Source organism: Podarcis bocagei (genome assembly GCF_964188305.1).
Source record: "Podarcis bocagei genome assembly, chromosome: 14".
NCBI classification, from domain to species: Eukaryota; Metazoa; Chordata; class Lepidosauria; order Squamata; family Lacertidae; genus Podarcis; species Podarcis bocagei.
In genome coordinates, this window is record NC_138139.1 from 46,362,364 (window position 1) to 46,380,937 (window position 18,574).

Genomic DNA, 18,574 nt, shown 5'->3' on the forward strand with positions numbered 1-18,574 from the left:
GTGTATCGGAGGGGGGGACCATAGACTTGAGGAGCGCAGGGCCGGCTCCACTTCCGCTTCCGGGTCGCGACAAAAGCTCGGGGCGAAGTGAGGAGGGGGAGGAAAGAGTCGCTTGTAGCCGGAGCCGCCGCCATCGTCCTCGCTATGCCCAAAGGAGGTGAGCCCGGCCGGGAGGGGAGGCCCAGGGGTCGGCCGCGGCCTTGTGGCCTGGCCCTCTGGGGTGAAGGAGGAGGCGGGAGCGGGGAGCCCCCTGCCATCTTGGGCTCCCCTCTGGGCCGGCTGGAGGGGGGGAACTTGGGGTCTCTTGTTCTCCCTCCCTGGGGACCCTCTGAGGGGTTTGAGCGTCTTGTTGTTAGCCGCCCTGAGCCCGGCTTCGGCTGGGGAGGGCGGGATATAAATAAAAATTATTATTATTATTATTATTATTACTATTATTACTATTATTACTATTATTATTATTAAGACCTGGAGGGGTCTTAGGGGTGGGGGGTCGTGAGGGTGATGGCGGGAGGCTTCTCTTCTCCCTCCCTCCAAGTTGTTCCTTTGCCTTCCTTTTCGTGCGCCTTGGAAACCCTTCTTGTTCTGCTTTTGGACAAGGCGCTGGTCCGGGTATTTTTTTAACTAAAAATAAAAAATACGTGTTTTGTTATAGAACGGTCTGCGCTGCTGTTTTCTAATCGTCAACCTAACGACTCATGGTGCTTTTTTTTGATGGTCCACGCGAGCTGCCTCCCGAAGGGGCTTGCGGTGAAAGGCAGCTTAGAAATGCCGGGAAGAAAGATGGGGAGTGGAAAGTTGGCGTGGGGTGAATGCATTCAGTGGGCTCTGTCCTGATGATACTCTTTCCCCGCAACTTTTCACCAAATCACGACATCTGGAAACCTTCCCTAACAGTAGCTATAAGGTACCAGGCTGCCTTAGGTTCCCCGCTGCGGTTTGAGCATCAGACAGTTGCATCAGGCAAAGCGGGGGCCTGCGTACAAAAAGAAAGCGGGGAAAAAAGACTCTGATATGCCTTCCACGTGGGAAGGAGGCTGAGGGCTGATTCAGGCACTTGGCTTGCACAAGTAGAAGGGAAAGGGGGCGTGGAACTGCCCCTGAACTTTTCCCATTAAATCACATAGTCTCCTAAATCTCAAATGTTGAGAATCCAGGTGGTTCTTTTCTATATGACCTTCTGGAAGGCACCTGCCTGACCAGTGCTGTTAGCAGTAGGGTGCCAGATTAAACGGTAATTTGAGCTTAAAGGGCAAGGACTGTGGCTTGGCAGTAGAGCACCTGCTTTGAAAACAGAAGGTCTCTGGTTCATTTCTCAGGTTAGGGCTGGGAATATTGGTGTAGGCAACACTGAGCTCAGTCTGAGTCTGGCTCAGTATATGGCTGCTTTCTTTGTTCATGTCTTATAGAAAGGACCAAACTTCACTGAACCAGCTTTCACTGAGCCTTACCGCAGAATGCTCCAGCTTCAATCCCTGCCATTTCCCAAAGTTGTTGTTGTTGTTCTTACTCCCTGCCATCTCCCAAGGTGGTGGTTGTTTTGTTGTTGTTGTATTTATTAAATCTGTTAGTCTCTTTATCTTGCCCAAGGTAACCCAAAGCAACTTGCAGCCAAACAAACAAACAAAACCCCACATAGATACATTAAAACAGTGTGTGTTTGTGTTACATTAAAAAACATCCCACACACTTCTAAAAGGCCACAGACAGTTTAAGGCCAAACACTTAATTATTTAAAAAAAGTTTCTGCCTGGCATCTAAAGATATATAAAGATGGTGCCAGATGAGCTTTCCTGGGGAGAGCATTCGACAAATGGGAAGCCACCTCGGAAGAAGCCCGTTATTGTGTTGCTGCCCTCCAGGCCTCTCATGGAAGGGCCTCAGATAGACGACCCCCCTGTCTGCAACCCTAGAGACCTGCTGCCAGTCAGTGTAGATAATAGTGAGGTCAATGGTCTGACTTGGTACAGTGGTACCTCAGGTTACAGACGCTTCAGGTTACAGACTCCGCTAACCCAGAAATAGTGCTTCAGGTTAAGAACTTTGCTTCAGGATGAGAACAGAAATCATGCTCCAGCGGTGCGGTGGCAGCAGGAGGCCCCATTAGCTAAAGTGGTGCTTCGGGTTAAGAACAGTTTCAGGTCAATTACGGAACGAACTACTTAACCCATGGTCCTACTGTACCTGCATCCTTGTGTAACATACTCCATAAACACTTTCCAAAAGCCTCTGTATGGAATTGCAGGCCGAAAGCTAACAGCAAGACTTTTAAAAAAGGAAACCCTCTGGATAGTCCTCAGCTAGAGAGAGGAGTGGAGGTCAAGCTAGGAGCCCCTGAGAGGTTGAGGGGGTTGAGTCTAATCAGTATATAAATATAGTCCTTTTGAGAAAAGCTCAGAGCAGGCTGCACATAATAGATTTGTCCTTACAACAGAGCTGGGGAACCTCCATTATTTAAAGACTACAACTCCCACCATCCCTTTCCATTGACCAAGTTGGCTGGATTGATGAGAGTTCTCCAGGACATCTGGAGAACCACAGGTCCCCCAACACAACCTTTTGAGTAAGCCTGTGTTGTTTTCCCCAGGAGAAGAACAGATTGAACAAGGGAAGCCAGTGGGTACTTGGCTAGATTAGGGGCTTGTTTTGTACTGGAGGCTACCAGCTCATGTCTTTCCTTCTTAACCACTACCAGCAGCAGCAGCTGAGGAAGGAAACAGAAGCAGTCATCTTGCTTTGATGAGTGCTGATGCTAATTTGTGTGTGTGTGTGTCAGTTTCGGTGAATTGATGCAGAGCTTATTGTACGTCATTTCTGAATGAAGGTTATCATGGCTATTGTGCATTTAGCTAAATTGGTTGGTTAAAAACGACAGCGTCCCTAATTCTTCAGAAGGGAAAGGTGTATATATGAAGTTGAAAATTCTGCCCGTCTGAAGCGGTGGCACAGAGCCAGGAGGAGGAGACTGCAATAGACAGAGAAAAGAAACTGATAGCTTGGCTTTCGCCAGACCTTTTTTAGTGAAGATGGAGGCATGACTGAGCTTGTTGCTGCCTCTCCCCCCCCCCCCAGTGGAGAGGCTGCCTTGCCGCTGCATATTCAGCGCATGACTGGTTGCTTGCATGAACAGGAGAGGAAGAAAAAGCAAGTCCTGAAGCTGCACCACACCCAGTTTGAACTATTTCCAAGGGATTCTGCCAGGATGTCTTTCCTGAATGCTAGCTTTTCCATAATCAGGGTTTCCTAGTGGTGGCTCTTGGATACTCTTCCTCGCTGGATCTACAAAAGGGGCACGATGAGGTTTGCCACTGAAGCATGATGACATCCTGAAAGAAATGGAAGCTGCAGTACCCGGTGCTCTCTCAGTGCAGCAGTTCTGGCCAATAGTACAAGAGCAAAGCATAGTTCAAAAAACGACAAGGCAGGAAATGGCTAGGCTACAAACACTGAGCATTTATGGCTGGGGTGCTGGATTTTGAAACAACAGAAGTGTTTCAGGAATTGCTCTGTTGGGTCGGAACAAAGGTCCAAATTATCCAATCTTCTGTTTTTCATAGGGTACTTTCCAGACTCCCCGTGGAAGTTTACCACTAGGGCATGAAAGCCACACGCCCCCTTCTTGTTTGTTCCTGGTTCCCTGGTATTCTGTGTTAAATTGCTTCTGAACATGGAGGATCTATTCAGCTAAGAACCGTTGCTTGACCTAAGTTCTTTGCATTTGATCATTTTCAAAGCCACATAGCATCTTGCGGTAGCAACTTCCATGTGCGTTGGAGGATGCAGCTCCCAAATGTGGGTTTGTTTGTTTGGTTTTTTAAAAAGCAACTTAAGTGTCAGGGTTGTGTGACAGACAAACTAGCTTGCGTTAACCAGTTAGCAGGAAGAGGTTTTGTGTGGCCAGTTGGAATTAAATTAATGAAGCTTCACCCAACGCGACAGATGTCTTTCTCTGGGTCAGGAATAGTCAACATGGTTCCAGATGCTGTAGGACTGCATCTCTCTCCATTGCTGGCCATGCTGGCTGGACAGCTCCACCTCCAAACAAAAAAGATAGTGGCAGAGAGGAGGTGTTTATTTCCTCTAACCTTACATTTTTAGATTGACCTCCTTGTATTGCTCCCACCCCTCTCAGCTCTCTTTGCAATTGTTTTAGTTTTGGCTTTGTGTCTTTCTGCCCTGAGACCTTCAAGAGAAGGGGGGCATTGCCTGTAAATGTGGTAAGTGAATGATAGAGCAACACAACTGACACAGCAGCTTTGAGCTACGAGGGAATGAAAACAGTGACTGCTCATCCTTGTTCAGTATGTGGCACATAAGCAGCCTGTTTTCCCCCATTTTTTTTGTTTTAAATCTAGTTCCCACTGTTTGTCTGTTGTAGGCAGATTTGCTCACATGAGCACAATCTTGAATTCTACCTTGCATTAGAATTCCCAGTTTCATATGGGTCTACAAATAATAATATACAAATAATATCAAATAATATACAAATAATATAGAGCAGGCACAGGGAATTTGTGACCATCCAGATGTTGTTGGGATCCAGCTGCTGCCATGCTGGCTGGGCTGACGGGAATAGTAGTCTAACAACATCGGAAGAGGCCCCTATTCTCCTTCCAAAGCTACAGTTCCCAGCATTCTCTGGGAAGAGGGATTGACAGTTAAACCATCCCAGAAGCTGTATTTTGTCTGAAGGGAATAGAGGTCTTCTAACATCTCTCAGCAGCTTTAACAAACTACAGTTCCCAGGATTCTTTGGGGGAAGCTGTGACTGTTCCAAGTGGTATGACACAGCTTTAAAGGTGGCGTTGCACATGCAGCCTGACTGTATGGAACAGCTGTGGGATTTGTAGTTGGCCTGCAGCCCAGGGCATGAGTCAGGCAGTGAGGGGAAGACAGGGATGCTGTGACTCCCAATCCTACAGGAAGGCTGTGGGCAAGCCAAGTGGGAGGCTGTCTTTTATATCTGTTGGAAGCCACCCAGTCAGATGGGCAGGGTACGATGATGATGATGATGATGATGATGATGATGATGATGATTGACTGCTGGGACATTCTAGGGCAACTTTCCCAGCCTAGTGCATTCCAAACATTGCTGGACTCCAACTCCCATCATCCACATCCATTAGTCATGCTGGCTGGTGCTGATGAAGAATTGGAGTCTACCTGTTTCGTTGCAACTGGGCAGAAGGGGCAGGACACTGGACTGCCTAGGCATTTTGGTCTGGTCTTGCTTGGTTGACTGCAACAAGCCAAGAGCGAGGAGACGAGGACAACAGTGGCTGTCTGAAGTTGCTTTATTATTTATTATTTTGTTGTTTGCTGTATGTTAAATTTGCATACTGCCCTATACCAGGAGGTCTCAAATCCCTAAACTGGCTCTTTCCTTGCAGGTAGGAAAGGAGGCCACAAAGGCCGGGCACGGCAGTACACAAGCCCCGAGGAGATTGACGCTCAGCTCCAAGCAGAGAAACAGAAGGCCAAGGTAAGTGTGTGTCTGCTGCTGTTTTCACAGAGCCGGGGTAACGATAGCAAGCACGAGTTGAACTGTGAGATGGGAAGTCACCTGGTTCACCTTTTCCTTTGACACAGGCACATAAGTTCTTCTCTCAGCCTCCCATCTGCAAAAAAGGGGGATTTAGAAAAAGGAATTATACATTTTTCATATTGAGAGTGTCACAGTCCGGTTCACGGGCGATCAAAGTCCCGGCTGGGGACATCGGGACTGGGGGCAAGATGGCGAGGTGGGAGCAGGAACAGGAGTCAGGAAGTCAAGGGTCTGAGGATCAAGGAGTCAAGGAGCCAAACGCAGAAAGGCAGGGAATGTGTTGCTGTGGCAAAGATCCTAAGGGAAATGCTGAGCTTTTTTCCCTTCCTGGATCTTGCCACCAGGTGCTGTGAGTTACCAATCGGCCTCACCTGTGCAGCCACACCTTGCCTCTTCAGAACAAACTTAGGAAGGCCCCAGTCCTGCAGAGTCCTACTGGTCACAGGGCCTGGCTCCCACACGCACTCCTGACAGAGAGAAGACCTTAACGTTGGGCAAAGGCTTGCAACATATTTATTAGCATTGACCTTTACCTTTACTCCAAGGAGATGCTGAGGATAGGTACTTCGTTCATCATTATAATAACCCCTTGCAGCAGTACAGTGCACTAGAATTGAGTGTCTGTCTCCAGCTCACCCTGTGAGCTTTGTGGCTGAGTGGGAATTTGAACCGATGTTTCCTCAGACCAGCTTTCTTACTACGACAACACACTAGCTCTCAAATGCTTAATTATTGCTTACAGAATCCAATGAATCTGGGCCACTTCTGTCATTTGCCTGGCCTCCTTTGCACATGTACCTCTGGGACAGAACATGATGTAAAAAAATAAAATAGACGTATTAGATCTGTAGTCCACTATCCTTTGTAAGGAGTTGTAAGGGCAGCATAAATGGATCCCCCCGTTTCATCCTCACAACAGCCCTGACAGGTAGGTTAGGTTTAGAGGAGGCGGTTGGTCCAGATCATCCAGTGAGCTTCATGGATGAAGAGCAGTTCGAGGAGCAGTCCTACTCGCACTGTAACTTCTACTCTGTGGTCGCCCAGCACTGATAATGCTTTTCGCTTCCACAGGAGGAGGAGGAAGCAGAGGAAGGCGGCGATGGGGCAACAGGAGAACCCAAAAAGAAGGAGAAATCGCTAGATTCAGACGAGAGTGAAGAGGAGGAGGAGGACGATGAAGACTACCAGGTACTAACGAGATGTTTCATGGAAGGATGCTCAGTTCGTGTTAATCCTTGAAATTCAGGTCATTTCTCATCCAGCTGATTGCTGCCAAGTTCTTCACCCTGGAGGGCTGGTTTTCTCCCACACGAGCTCTTACAGGGCTGAATGTGGCCCTCTAGATATTTCTGTGTGGCCCTGAGGACTCCCCCAAAGCCATGCCCCCTCCCCTTTGCCAACCCTGGGACATGCCCTCAAACTGCGACAAGAGAAAGGGAGAGGTGTATAGAAAACTCATGAGTTGTGTTTTGCTGAAATAGGACCTACTGTACAAAGCTGAGAAACTGCATCCATTTCCCTACCTGCGACCCCCTGGAAGAGAGAATTTGGGCTGAAAGAGTTCCCGCACCCCTGTCTCTCTTGGGATGCACTGATAACATAGCAGGAAGCAGGGGCAGCAGAGAGGGGAGGGATAGGTCCCATTCCCTGAGTAGTTTTTTCCCCAGAGAGAACCCAGCAACCAACTGGGGAAGAGCTCACCACCCTAGTTCAGATAACCATCTGCTGCAGTGGGCTTGGGCTAACTTTGAGAAGGCTGTTGTAGGGGAAACATGGGCTGGCTCTTGCAGCCCAACTCCCCAAGGGCCTCTGAATCCCCTAAGTCAGAGGGTTTCAACCTTTTTGAGTCCACAGCTCCCTTGACCAACTGCATTCTTTCTGCGGCTCCCCTGTGGGGCTCAGGAGCCCAGTTATGTCGCCCCTTGCCTGCAGCCTCTCACCCTTTTTCGAACACCCTCCCATGTGGAGTGTTCCCTCAGCCTCCTCTCCTCTACTTGGGAGTCCTCCAGGCAGCCGATGCTGTTGCCCCTGGTCTCAGCTGCCCCCCAAAGAGAGGTACCTCCTCACACTGCCCCACAGAGGCCTGGGACTTGTCTGTCCATTCCCAACAGCAAGGGCTGGCAGACTAGCTGGCTGGCCTGCTTGCTTGCTTACTCTGAGGCCACATCAGCTCCTGGCAACCAGCACCCCCTGACCAGCACCAGAGGCACCATTCTCCTACGGAGCTTGTGGCTAGGGCTTTTGCAACAAGAGCTGCACAAGCCTTCAGGAGGCAGAGACGTGAGAGAGCTTTGGAGGAGGGAGGGAAGGAAAGACAGACAGACAGACAGACAGAGGCCAGTGTTGCCCACGGCACCCATGACCATCATTCAAGGCGCCCCAGGATATCATAGCACACTGGTTGAAAACCACTGCCCAAAGTCCATGATCAGTCAGAGAAGAATGGATGGAGGCAGGAACTAGTAAAAACAAAGCAAGGGAGACCTTCATTTTCATGTTGCAACAGCCACCCCTCCCCAACTTTGCAAGGAGGTGAGGACCCTGAACAAAAGTGTGTAACAGCTTTTAGAGATTTTAGAAATTGTCCAACCCCTTGGGCAAAGCATCTCCACCCCCATCGTTCTGCCCAGACACAGGTCCAGTGGCGAGGGCCTTCTTGGTGGTGGCACCGGTCCTGTGGAACGCCCACCCACCAGATGTGAAAGAGCTTTGTATTTGAATATTCTGTTGGGAGCCGCCCAGAGTGGCTGGGGAAACCCAACCACATGGGCGGGGAATATATATATATATATATATATATATATTTGCTTTCGTAGATTTTCACGGGTACAGGAATGTAGGTTTTGGTGTCTTCGGGTGTCTTCCCGTGTAAGAGTTGGGGTGTCTAGGCGACGTTTCGACGAGGTCTCACTCGTCATCTTCAGGCTGGTGCTTTCGGCTTCTTGTTACTAGAACAGAGCAGGATCTCAGTGTTTGAGTTCCTATAAATACTGTTGAGGGGGTGTGGTGTATAGCCTCCAACGTTCTGGGCAGATAGGAAGTTCCTAGGTTAATGTGCCTTTTCTTCTTTTGTTCATTAATTACTTGAGGGATATCTTGAGTGATTACTTGAGTGATATTCTGAGTACCACTTAGGAGGGTCATTAGGTGTGGATTAGTTGCTAAAGCTTTCGTGTCTTGACCTCTTGACCTTGTGAAGAGTTTTTCTGAGAAGATGGTTGTACTGCACTTAGTTGTGCTCTGGCTTGGCTTCGTGTATAGGGGCGAGCTGTGGTTTTGTGCCCTGTGCCAGCCAGATCTGTGTAGGGATTGCAGGGGGGTGCAGCATCCGGAGGTGCCACTATGGTTTGGCTACTGGATGGTGTCTGTAATTTATCTGTGGAGAGGGTCTGGGTTTGGGTCTGGTGTGGTTGATTGGAGATGGCGTTCTGTGTGCCTCTGGTTCTGGTGTCGGTTTTTGTGGGGAGGGCTAATTTCCAGATGTCTGGCAGGCGGGACGTGTCGTCACGCTTGTTCATGTTGTGAGGGTGTTTCTCTATCTCGATGGCTTCCATGATTATTCTCTTGTGGTGATGTTCCATGTTAAAGAGCAATTTGGAATCTGCAAAATTAATTTCGTGTCCTGTTTCTTTCATGTGTTGGTAAAGAGAGGAAGTTTTTTCTTCTTTTTTGACGGCATTCTTGTGTTCTGCGATACGTGCATTTATTCGTCTGTTTGTTTGTCCAATGTACGTGGCTGGGCAGACTTTGCAGGGTATTTCATAGACCCCTTGGTTTTCTAACTGGATTTTATCTTTTGGGTTTCTGAGGATATTGGCTATTTTTTGGTTGGTGCAAAAGGCTGTTTTGATATTGTGTTTATGGAGGATTTTGCTAATTTTATCTGTAGTGCCCTTGATATAAGGAAGGAGGGCCATGCCATTGTTTTCTTCTGTGTCTTGGTTTTTGGGGGGTGTTTCTTTTTGGATTAGCTTCGTAACCCTGTTTTGCTGGTATCCGTTGGCGATTAACACATTTGAGAGATTCTGTAACTCAGTTGTCAAGTGGTCTTTGTCAGCCAGGCGTTTGGTTCTGGAGATGAGAGTCTTGGCTACGGAGTTTATTTGTGCAGGGTGGTGGTGTGATTGTGCATGTAAGTAGCGGTTGGTGTGTGTTTTTTTCCGGTAGATAGTGTGTCCTAGGGAGCCATCAGGTTTTTTGTAGATTAGGACGTCAAGGAAGGGAAGTTGGTTGTTGGCTTCTATTTCCATAGTGAATTGTATTTTGGGGTGTAGGCTGTTGAGATGTGTGAGGAAGCTATCTAGTTTTTCCTTCCCGTGTGGCCAAATTACAAAGGTGTCGTCAACATATCTGAGCCAAAGTTTGGGTTTGTGTTCTGACTTGTCTAAAGCATTGGTTTCAAAGTGTTCCATGTACAGATTTGCGATGACCGGTGAGAGGGGTGATCCCATAGGTGCTCCTTCTATCTGTTTGTATCTTTGTCCATTGTGGATGAAGTACGTGTTGGTTAGGCAGTGGTTGGTCAGGTCCAGGATGTATTCGGGGGGATTGTATTTGTTTTGAATGGCTGTCAAGGCTTCATTAATGGGCACTTGTGTGAAGAGAGATACAACATCGAAGCTCACAAGTAGGTCATCGGGATGTAGGTTTTGCTTCTTTATTGTTTCTATGAACTGGAAGGAGTTTGTAACGTGTGAAGCGATAGATTCTGCATAGGGCTGAAGTTGCTTAGCGAGAAATTTAGCGAGATTTTGTAGAGGTGAGCCTATGGAGCTGACTATTGGTCTGAGTGGTGTTCCTTCTTTGTGTATCTTGGGGAGACCGTAGAGTTTGGGGCATCTGGATGATTTTTCTCTGGGGATGATTCTTAGCTGGATTTCTTCACTGATAGGAGAGGCTTTTATTTGGATTTGGTGGTTTTTTCCAGATAGGTGGTGGGATCTGTTTTTATAGGTTGGTAGGTAGGGTCTTGGAGTAGATTTGATAGTTTTGCTTGGTAGTCCGATGTGTTCATCACAACAGTGGCATTACCTTTGTCTGCTGGGAGAATGATTATGTTGTTGTCTTTCCTCAGGTTGGTGAGTGCTTTCTGTTCTTCTTTGTGTAAATTGCTTCTGGGTGGTTTGCTGGAGCAGAGGATGTTGGTGACTTCAAGTCTGATTTTATTGGCTTCATCTGGGTTGATTTTGGTTAGGCTAGCTTCGACTCCGCATATGATGTTTTCCGTGGGGATGCGTCTCGGGGCGACTGCAAAGTTGAAACCTTTGGAGAGTACTTTGGTTTCAGTTGAGGTGAGGATCCTGTCTGATATGTTATGAAACAAACAGTACATAACATATCAGACAGGATCCTCACCTCAACTGAAACCAAAGTACTCTCCAAAGGTTTCAACTTTGCAGTCGCCCCGAGACGCATCCCCACGGAAAACATCATATGCGGAGTCGAAGCTAGCCTAACCAAAATCAACCCAGATGAAGCCAATAAAATCAGACTTGAAGTCACCAACATCCTCTGCTCCAGCAAACCACCCAGAAGCAATTTACACAAAGAAGAACAGAAAGCACTCACCAACCTGAGGAAAGACAACAACATAATCATTCTCCCAGCAGACAAAGGTAATGCCACTGTTGTGATGAACACATCGGACTACCAAGCAAAACTATCAAATCTACTCCAAGACCCTACCTACCAACCTATAAAAACAGATCCCACCACCTATCTGGAAAAAACCACCAAATCCAAAATAAAAGCCTCTCCTATCAGTGAAGAAATCCAGCTAAGAATCATCCCCAGAGAAAAATCATCCAGATGCCCCAAACTCTACGGTCTCCCCAAGATACACAAAGAAGGAACACCACTCAGACCAATAGTCAGCTCCATAGGCTCACCTCTACAAAATCTCGCTAAATTTCTCGCTAAGCAACTTCAGCCCTATGCAGAATCTATCGCTTCACACGTTACAAACTCCTTCCAGTTCATAGAAACAATAAAGAAGCAAAACCTACATCCCGATGACCTACTTGTGAGCTTCGATGTTGTATCTCTCTTCACACAAGTCCCCATTAATGAAGCCTTGACAGCCATTCAAAACAAATACAATCCCCCCGAATACATCCTGGACCTGACCAACCACTGCCTAACCAACACGTACTTCATCCACAATGGACAAAGATACAAACAGATAGAAGGAGCACCTATGGGATCACCCCTCTCACCGGTCATCGCAAATCTGTACATGGAACACTTTGAAACCAATGCTTTAGACAAGTCAGAACACAAACCCAAACTTTGGCTCAGATATGTTGACGACACCTTTGTAATTTGGCCACACGGGAAGGAAAAACTAGATAGCTTCCTCACACATCTCAACAGCCTACACCCCAAAATACAATTCACTATGGAAATAGAAGCCAACAACCAACTTCCCTTCCTTGACGTCCTAATCTACAAAAAACCTGATGGCTCCCTAGGACACACTATCTACCGGAAAAAAACACACACCAACCGCTACTTACATGCACAATCACACCACCACCCTGCACAAATAAACTCCGTAGCCAAGACTCTCATCTCCAGAACCAAACGCCTGGCTGACAAAGACCACTTGACAACTGAGTTACAGAATCTCTCAAATGTGTTAATCGCCAACGGATACCAGCAAAACAGGGTTACGAAGCTAATCCAAAAAGAAACACCCCCCAAAAACCAAGACACAGAAGAAAACAATGGCATGGCCCTCCTTCCTTATATCAAGGGCACTACAGATAAAATTAGCAAAATCCTCCATAAACACAATATCAAAACAGCCTTTTGCACCAACCAAAAAATAGCCAATATCCTCAGAAACCCAAAAGATAAAATCCAGTTAGAAAACCAAGGGGTCTATGAAATACCCTGCAAAGTCTGCCCAGCCACGTACATTGGACAAACAAACAGACGAATAAATGCACGTATCGCAGAACACAAGAATGCCGTCAAAAAAGAAGAAAAAACTTCCTCTCTTTACCAACACATGAAAGAAACAGGACACGAAATTAATTTTGCAGATTCCAAATTGCTCTTTAACATGGAACATCACCACAAGAGAATAATCATGGAAGCCATCGAGATAGAGAAACACCCTCACAACATGAACAAGCGTGACGACACGTCCCGCCTGCCAGACATCTGGAAATTAGCCCTCCCCACAAAAACCGACACCAGAACCAGAGGCACACAGAACGCCATCTCCAATCAACCACACCAGACCCAAACCCAGACCCTCTCCACAGATAAATTACAGACACCATCCAGTAGCCAAACCATAGTGGCACCTCCGGATGCTGCACCCCCCTGCAATCCCTACACAGATCTGGCTGGCACAGGGCACAAAACCACAGCTCGCCCCTATACACGAAGCCAAGCCAGAGCACAACTAAGTGCAGTACAACCATCTTCTCAGAAAAACTCTTCACAAGGTCAAGAGGTCAAGACACGAAAGCTTTAGCAACTAATCCACACCTAATGACCCTCCTAAGTGGTACTCAGAATATCACTCAAGTAATCACTCAAGATATCCCTCAAGTAATTAATGAACAAAAGAAGAAAAGGCACATTAACCTAGGAACTTCCTATCTGCCCAGAACGTTGGAGGCTATACACCACACCCCCTCAACAGTATTTATAGGAACTCAAACACTGAGATCCTGCTCTGTTCTAGTAACAAGAAGCCGAAAGCACCAGCCTGAAGATGACGAGTGAGACCTCGTCGAAACGTCGCCTAGACACCCCAACTCTTACACGGGAAGACACCCGAAGACACCAAAACCTACATATATATATATATATATATATATATATATATATATATATATATATATATATAAAATCAGCCGCCATAAGCTTTTACATGTTGTTTGTTCCACCTACCTGAAGTTGCCGCTGCTCACGTTCCACTCTCGTCTTCTTTCATTCCAGCCAAAGCACAAAGGCGTGGAAGGCATGATAGACATAGAGAATCCCAACCGCGTTGCACAGACAGCCAAAAAAGTAACTCAGATAGATATGGAGAGCCCCAGGGAATTGTCGCGGAGAGAACGGTAAGGTGTTTTCCTCCCCTCTGGCGTGTGGGATTCTCCGAGAAGTGTTGCTCGGGGCGTGTAGAAGTCTGGGAGCCTGTGGTTTCCTGCTCCCTATTTTGTGAACCCGCAGACTGTCAAGGAGCAATAACGGGCCTGTCCCTGAGCAAAGGGAGGATAACTTGTGTTTTAGCAGAGGCTGCCAGAGAGGTACTGAGTCGGGAATACAGTGGCCTGCAAAAGACAAGACACTGGAGAGACTGGGGAGCAAGAGTAAGGCACTAGATGCTGTCCCAATTATTTGACTTGCTCTTCAGGGGGCAAAACCCAGGGGCGCTGGCTTCCCAGGGCAAGCACCTCCCTGTGCAGAAAGAAGTCTGCAGAGTCGCTGTATGGCTGCTCTGATAGTTACTCTTCAAGGTCTCAGGCAGTGAGATGGTCTTTTACTAGAACTGCATCTCCAGAGTGGGGGCGGGGGGTCCACCAACCCTGTGGACACATCTGGAAACCTGAGAAACCATCATGGGCAGCAATTACAGTGGTACCTCAGGTTAAGAACTTAATTCGTTCCAGAGGTCCGTTCTTAACCTGAAACTGTTCTTAACCTGAAGCACCACTTTAGCTAATGGGGCCTCCTGCTGCCGCCGCCCCGCGATTTCTGTTCTCATCCTGAAGCAAAGTTCTTAACCCGAGGTACTATTTCTGGGTTAGCGGAGTCTGTAACCTGAAGTGTCTGTAACCTGAAGTGTCTGTAACCCAAGGTACCACTGTACCCACCTACCCAAGTGCCCTGCAACCCCAGATGCAAACTCTACAGCAAACTTGGCCCTCCTTCCCCAGCAATTAGGCTTTAAAAAAATCTGGGTTTTTGAAGCTTAAACATCTTCCTGGAAACTGCAGCTGGAGAGAAACGGCCAGCCCACTTGCAAAAAGGGAGGCAATAGAAGAGTTTTTTCAGGCATAATTGTGTGGCACGGGAAGACATTTGGTGGTGGTGGGGATTACTGGTGTCCCCCATCAAATCCCCCCCCCATGTGCACCACAATTAGGCTTGAAAGATTCTTTACGTTGAAGCTTCTTTCAAACCTCATTTCCGTGCAAGCAGGGTGGCAGCCGGGGAACGTGGGATTAACCTTTCTCCAGCTGTGGATAGACCCACCCCGCCATGCCCACCTCCAACTCATTTTGGTTTGGGAAAGCAGCAAGGCCAATTGCAGAGGGGCTGGGGGTACCAAAGGTGTCTGTGGCAACCTGCACACAAGAGACCGAAGCTGTGATTTCTGCATGCAGAGGAGGAGCTGTACACTCTATCTAGTGTTAAAATCCACAGAGTAGTCTCTGCTCTGAATGCTATTCTGGTGGGGAAGCCATCTGCTGCTGTCTGCCTTATTGCAGGGCAGATTTGAGGGTAAACCATATGCGGAACAAGTCTGCCCCTGCGGCTTGATGGAGGTAGAAACTGTCTCTCGTGCCTTGTTACACTGCCGTTTCTACGGGGATATATGCTCGGTATTTATTACCCCTGCTGTGCAAAAACCTCCAAATGAATCCAAAACTTCAATGTCTAAAATCCCTGGTAGAGGACAAGGATCCTGAGATCACGGTAAGGGTAGCCAAATTCTGTGCAACTGCCATAAAACTTAGGGAACAAGCTGTGCTATCATCATGATTAAGGTTTTAAATGATAATTTCAGGTTATATGTTAGTGACTAAGTTTTAATTTATATATTTTTTAACTGATGCTGTATCTGTATTGTCCCTGTTACACCTAATTGCAAATTCAAATGTATCCCTATCGTGTTTTATGACTTCCTTGATATTGTATGTGGGCTGGAACTGGTCTGGGACCGAAATAATAAAATTCAATTCAAAAGTGTAAGAGCCCTGCTGGGTGAGCTTCAAAGGTCCACTTAGTGCAGCATCCTGTATCTCCCAGGGGCCAAGCCAGATGCCTCCGGGAAGACCAGCAGCAGGACGTAAAGGCAGGTGCCTCTCTCTTGCGGTGGCTTCCTAGCAAATGGTACCCGGTGGCCTCTGATAATGGCAGCAGCATAATGCAAACGGATGGGACGTTGTCACATCCTCAAGTTTAACTGTGGTTCTGTTTTAGGGATATTCTGGGTGCAGGCAAAAGCCTCCTTGGGCAGGTTTCCAGGTCTCCTTTTGGCCCTCCATCGCCTCCTTTAAGCTGTCCTTGTGTCCATGTGGGAAGGAGTGCCTTCTGAACTCTGATTAAAACCTCCTTCGCTGGATTGTTCTCCCCCCCCCCCTTTTGCTCAAAACAGAGAAGAGATTGAGAAACAGAAGGCGAAAGAGAGGTACATGAAGATGCACCTCGCCGGGAAGACAGAGCAGGCCAAGGCAGACCTCGCCCGACTAGCCATCATCCGGAAACAGAGGGAAGAGGCGGCCAAAAAGAAAGAGGAAGAAAGGAAAGGTAAGGAAGACTTTGAGCCGAAGATGGCCCAAACCTCAGGGGTTCAAATTGGCTGCCTCAAGGCTGTCAACCACACCCACCTGCTAGAGAGGCAGCTGCCAGTACACCATGTGGACCTTAAAATGTGCCCCCAATTGTGCACTGTCAAGGGAGAGAAAGCTCAACTCTCCCTCCCCTCAGCCCAAGCCTCTGGCCTCTGAATCACTGCGCACAGAGCTTTGCATGCCCTGTGTTGTGCTCTGAAGTCCTGCCTTCTCCTGGTGCCATTTTGCCATCAGGTGAGTGCCTCTGCCCATCTAGGATCAGGCCCACAGACCCCAAAAAGTAACCCACCACCTCTTTAATATAGAGCCCCTTCCTGGCAGGAACTTAGGGAGCTGCCTTTTGCGGGATCCAACCACTGGGCATCTAGCTCCCTATTTACGTTGACCGGTGATGGCTCCCTCGCTTCAGGCTTTTCCTAGCCTGCTGCCCAGGTACAAGGCGGCTGTGAAGTTTACAGAGAATTGACATTCTTTTCATGTCCCGAAGGAGCCGTTTAAACGTCAAGCTTCGTGAACTATTAGTATTTTACACAAAATCACTGCAAACTTATTGCACAGTAACTACTTTTGCGGAGGGGGCTGTTGTTATGTTGGGAGTAAAATGTTAAGACTTGAAGTTGTGTCCGAGCCGCTCTCATGTGTGAAGCAACTCTGTGCCCAACTAACTCTATTCATCTCACCTCCTTCAAGAGGGGGCCATAAAGTCCTTGCATACACCCAAACCTCAACTTTCTGGTTAGCCCCTGCCCTGGAGCCTTGTACAACTGCTACCCGCCAGAGTGGACAATATTAGAGCCTGATGGGCCGTCTCAGCGTGAGGCATTTTTCATATGCTCATGTATTGAGCAGAAATAAGCTGTGTATTTTGGGGGGACCAGCTTTGCTGAACAGGATCCCCTGTAATCTAGTTGGCTGCTTGACGAAAAGCAGTGTTTCTCGGCTTGCAGGTCAGGGTGTGGGATCAAAAGCCAAGAAAGCTGGTCTCAGTGGATCTCCTTACTCCATTACTACTGACCCTTGGATATGACCTGATTGGTAGTTGCAGGAAAAAGTAGTATTTTAATCACCAGTGCTGGCCTGGTATTTTTTTGCCCCAGCTTTCTCAGTCTGGGGCAGCAGAGGAAGGGGGGCGGGAATCTGTAAAGACTGTGAGGTTGTCTGTCTTACCTCTAGTTCATGAGGTGGTGAGGGTTTCTTCCTATTTTTTCCTGCTCCTCCAGAAATGTGGGCCTGTTCTTTGCAGCTGTGGGAGCATCCGTAACCCTATTGCAACCTCCCCCCCCCCACCCCGTTTTCTACTTTTTAAAAAGGCCTTGCATCACTCAGCAGCCTCCTGACACTCCCCTGGAATGTCCATCTGGGTAACTGCTGGGTTTTATATCTTCACTAATGGATCTGCTTTCCTCCCCCACCCCAATCGTTTCAATGACCCAATTTCTGTGCTTCCACACACCCCAATCTTACCGTATTTTTCGCTCTATTGGACGCACCGGACCACAGGACGCACCTAGTTTTTAGAGGGGGAAATCAAGGGGAAAAATTTTATTTCCCCCCCCCCAGCCCCAAAGAGCAATGGACAGGCTGCACGCTTCCTCTTTAGCCTTGAGCAGCATCTTTAGCCTTGCACAACGGGATGGATCGTGCCCGCTGTCCACCTGGGCTGGACTAGATGACTCCTGGGGTTCCCTTCCAACCCTGCAATTCTGTGACCTCGGAAGTTGTTGGGGATCTCCACCACTAGAGGCTTTTAAGCAGCGGTTGGGGGACCATCTGCCTGGCGTTCTTTAGCTGTGATTCCTACATTGTGAGGGGGCTGGGCTAGATGACCCTCGGGTGGACCTCCCAACTCTATACAGTCCTACACTTCTGCGGCAGGAGATCCACAGCCACTTCACACAATGCCCACTCCCAATTTTCATTGGAGAGACATGTGGCTTCACTGTCTAGGTAGGTACCCCCTACCTGCCACACTTCCCTCACCCCACTTAAGCTGAGGGAATTCCTGCCCAAAGAAGCTCCCAGGTGAGGCAAGGGTTAAGATCTACCTCTGGTAAATGGCTTTGTATCCTCCCTCTTTCCCTTTTCTCTTCTTCTTCTATGCTAGTTCCTTCTCTTGTGTTTTGTTTAATCTGTTTTTATTGTATACTAAAATAAAAGCTGCAAAGTTTCCTTTTTTATAATATTCCCCCCCCCCCTCCAAACTAAAACGTTAATCTACATAAAAACACTGATCCAGAGGAAAATAAGGGGGTGGAGAAAGGACAAAAAAAGAAAAAGAGGTAGAGATAGAGAGATTTTTAAAAAGTTGGCTTCTTTAGCCTTGTGCAGCCTCCCGCGGCTGGAGAGGCGTGCTAGGCAAAAGAGGAAACCCGGGCAGCGAGCAGGATGGATCGCACTCGCTGCCCGGGCTTCCTCTTTAGCCTTGCACAGCCTCCCACGACTGGAGATATTGCGCAAGGCTTTTCTAGAGGAGGGAGAAGGGACTGACTGGCCG

General features: G+C 47.9%; 2 protein-coding genes across 2 annotated transcripts in view; one reads left to right on the forward strand and one right to left on the reverse strand.

Annotated features, from left to right (window-relative positions):
• BUD31 (BUD31 homolog) overlaps positions 1–18,574 on the reverse strand; it is an 83,253-nt gene that overhangs the window by 4,649 nt on the left and 60,030 nt on the right. The window lies entirely within an intron of this gene.
• PDAP1 (PDGFA associated protein 1) overlaps positions 1–18,574 on the forward strand; it is a 20,365-nt gene continuing 1,791 nt past the window's right edge. Inside the window, exons 1-5 of the mRNA XM_081169777.1 lie at positions 1–157; positions 5,388–5,479; positions 6,614–6,730; positions 13,499–13,620; positions 15,885–16,036. Of these exons, the coding sequence (XP_081025903.1) occupies positions 145–157; positions 5,388–5,479; positions 6,614–6,730; positions 13,499–13,620; positions 15,885–16,036 (496 nt within the window). The 5' untranslated portion in view covers positions 1–144. The remainder of the gene's footprint in view (positions 158–5,387; positions 5,480–6,613; positions 6,731–13,498; positions 13,621–15,884; positions 16,037–18,574) is intronic.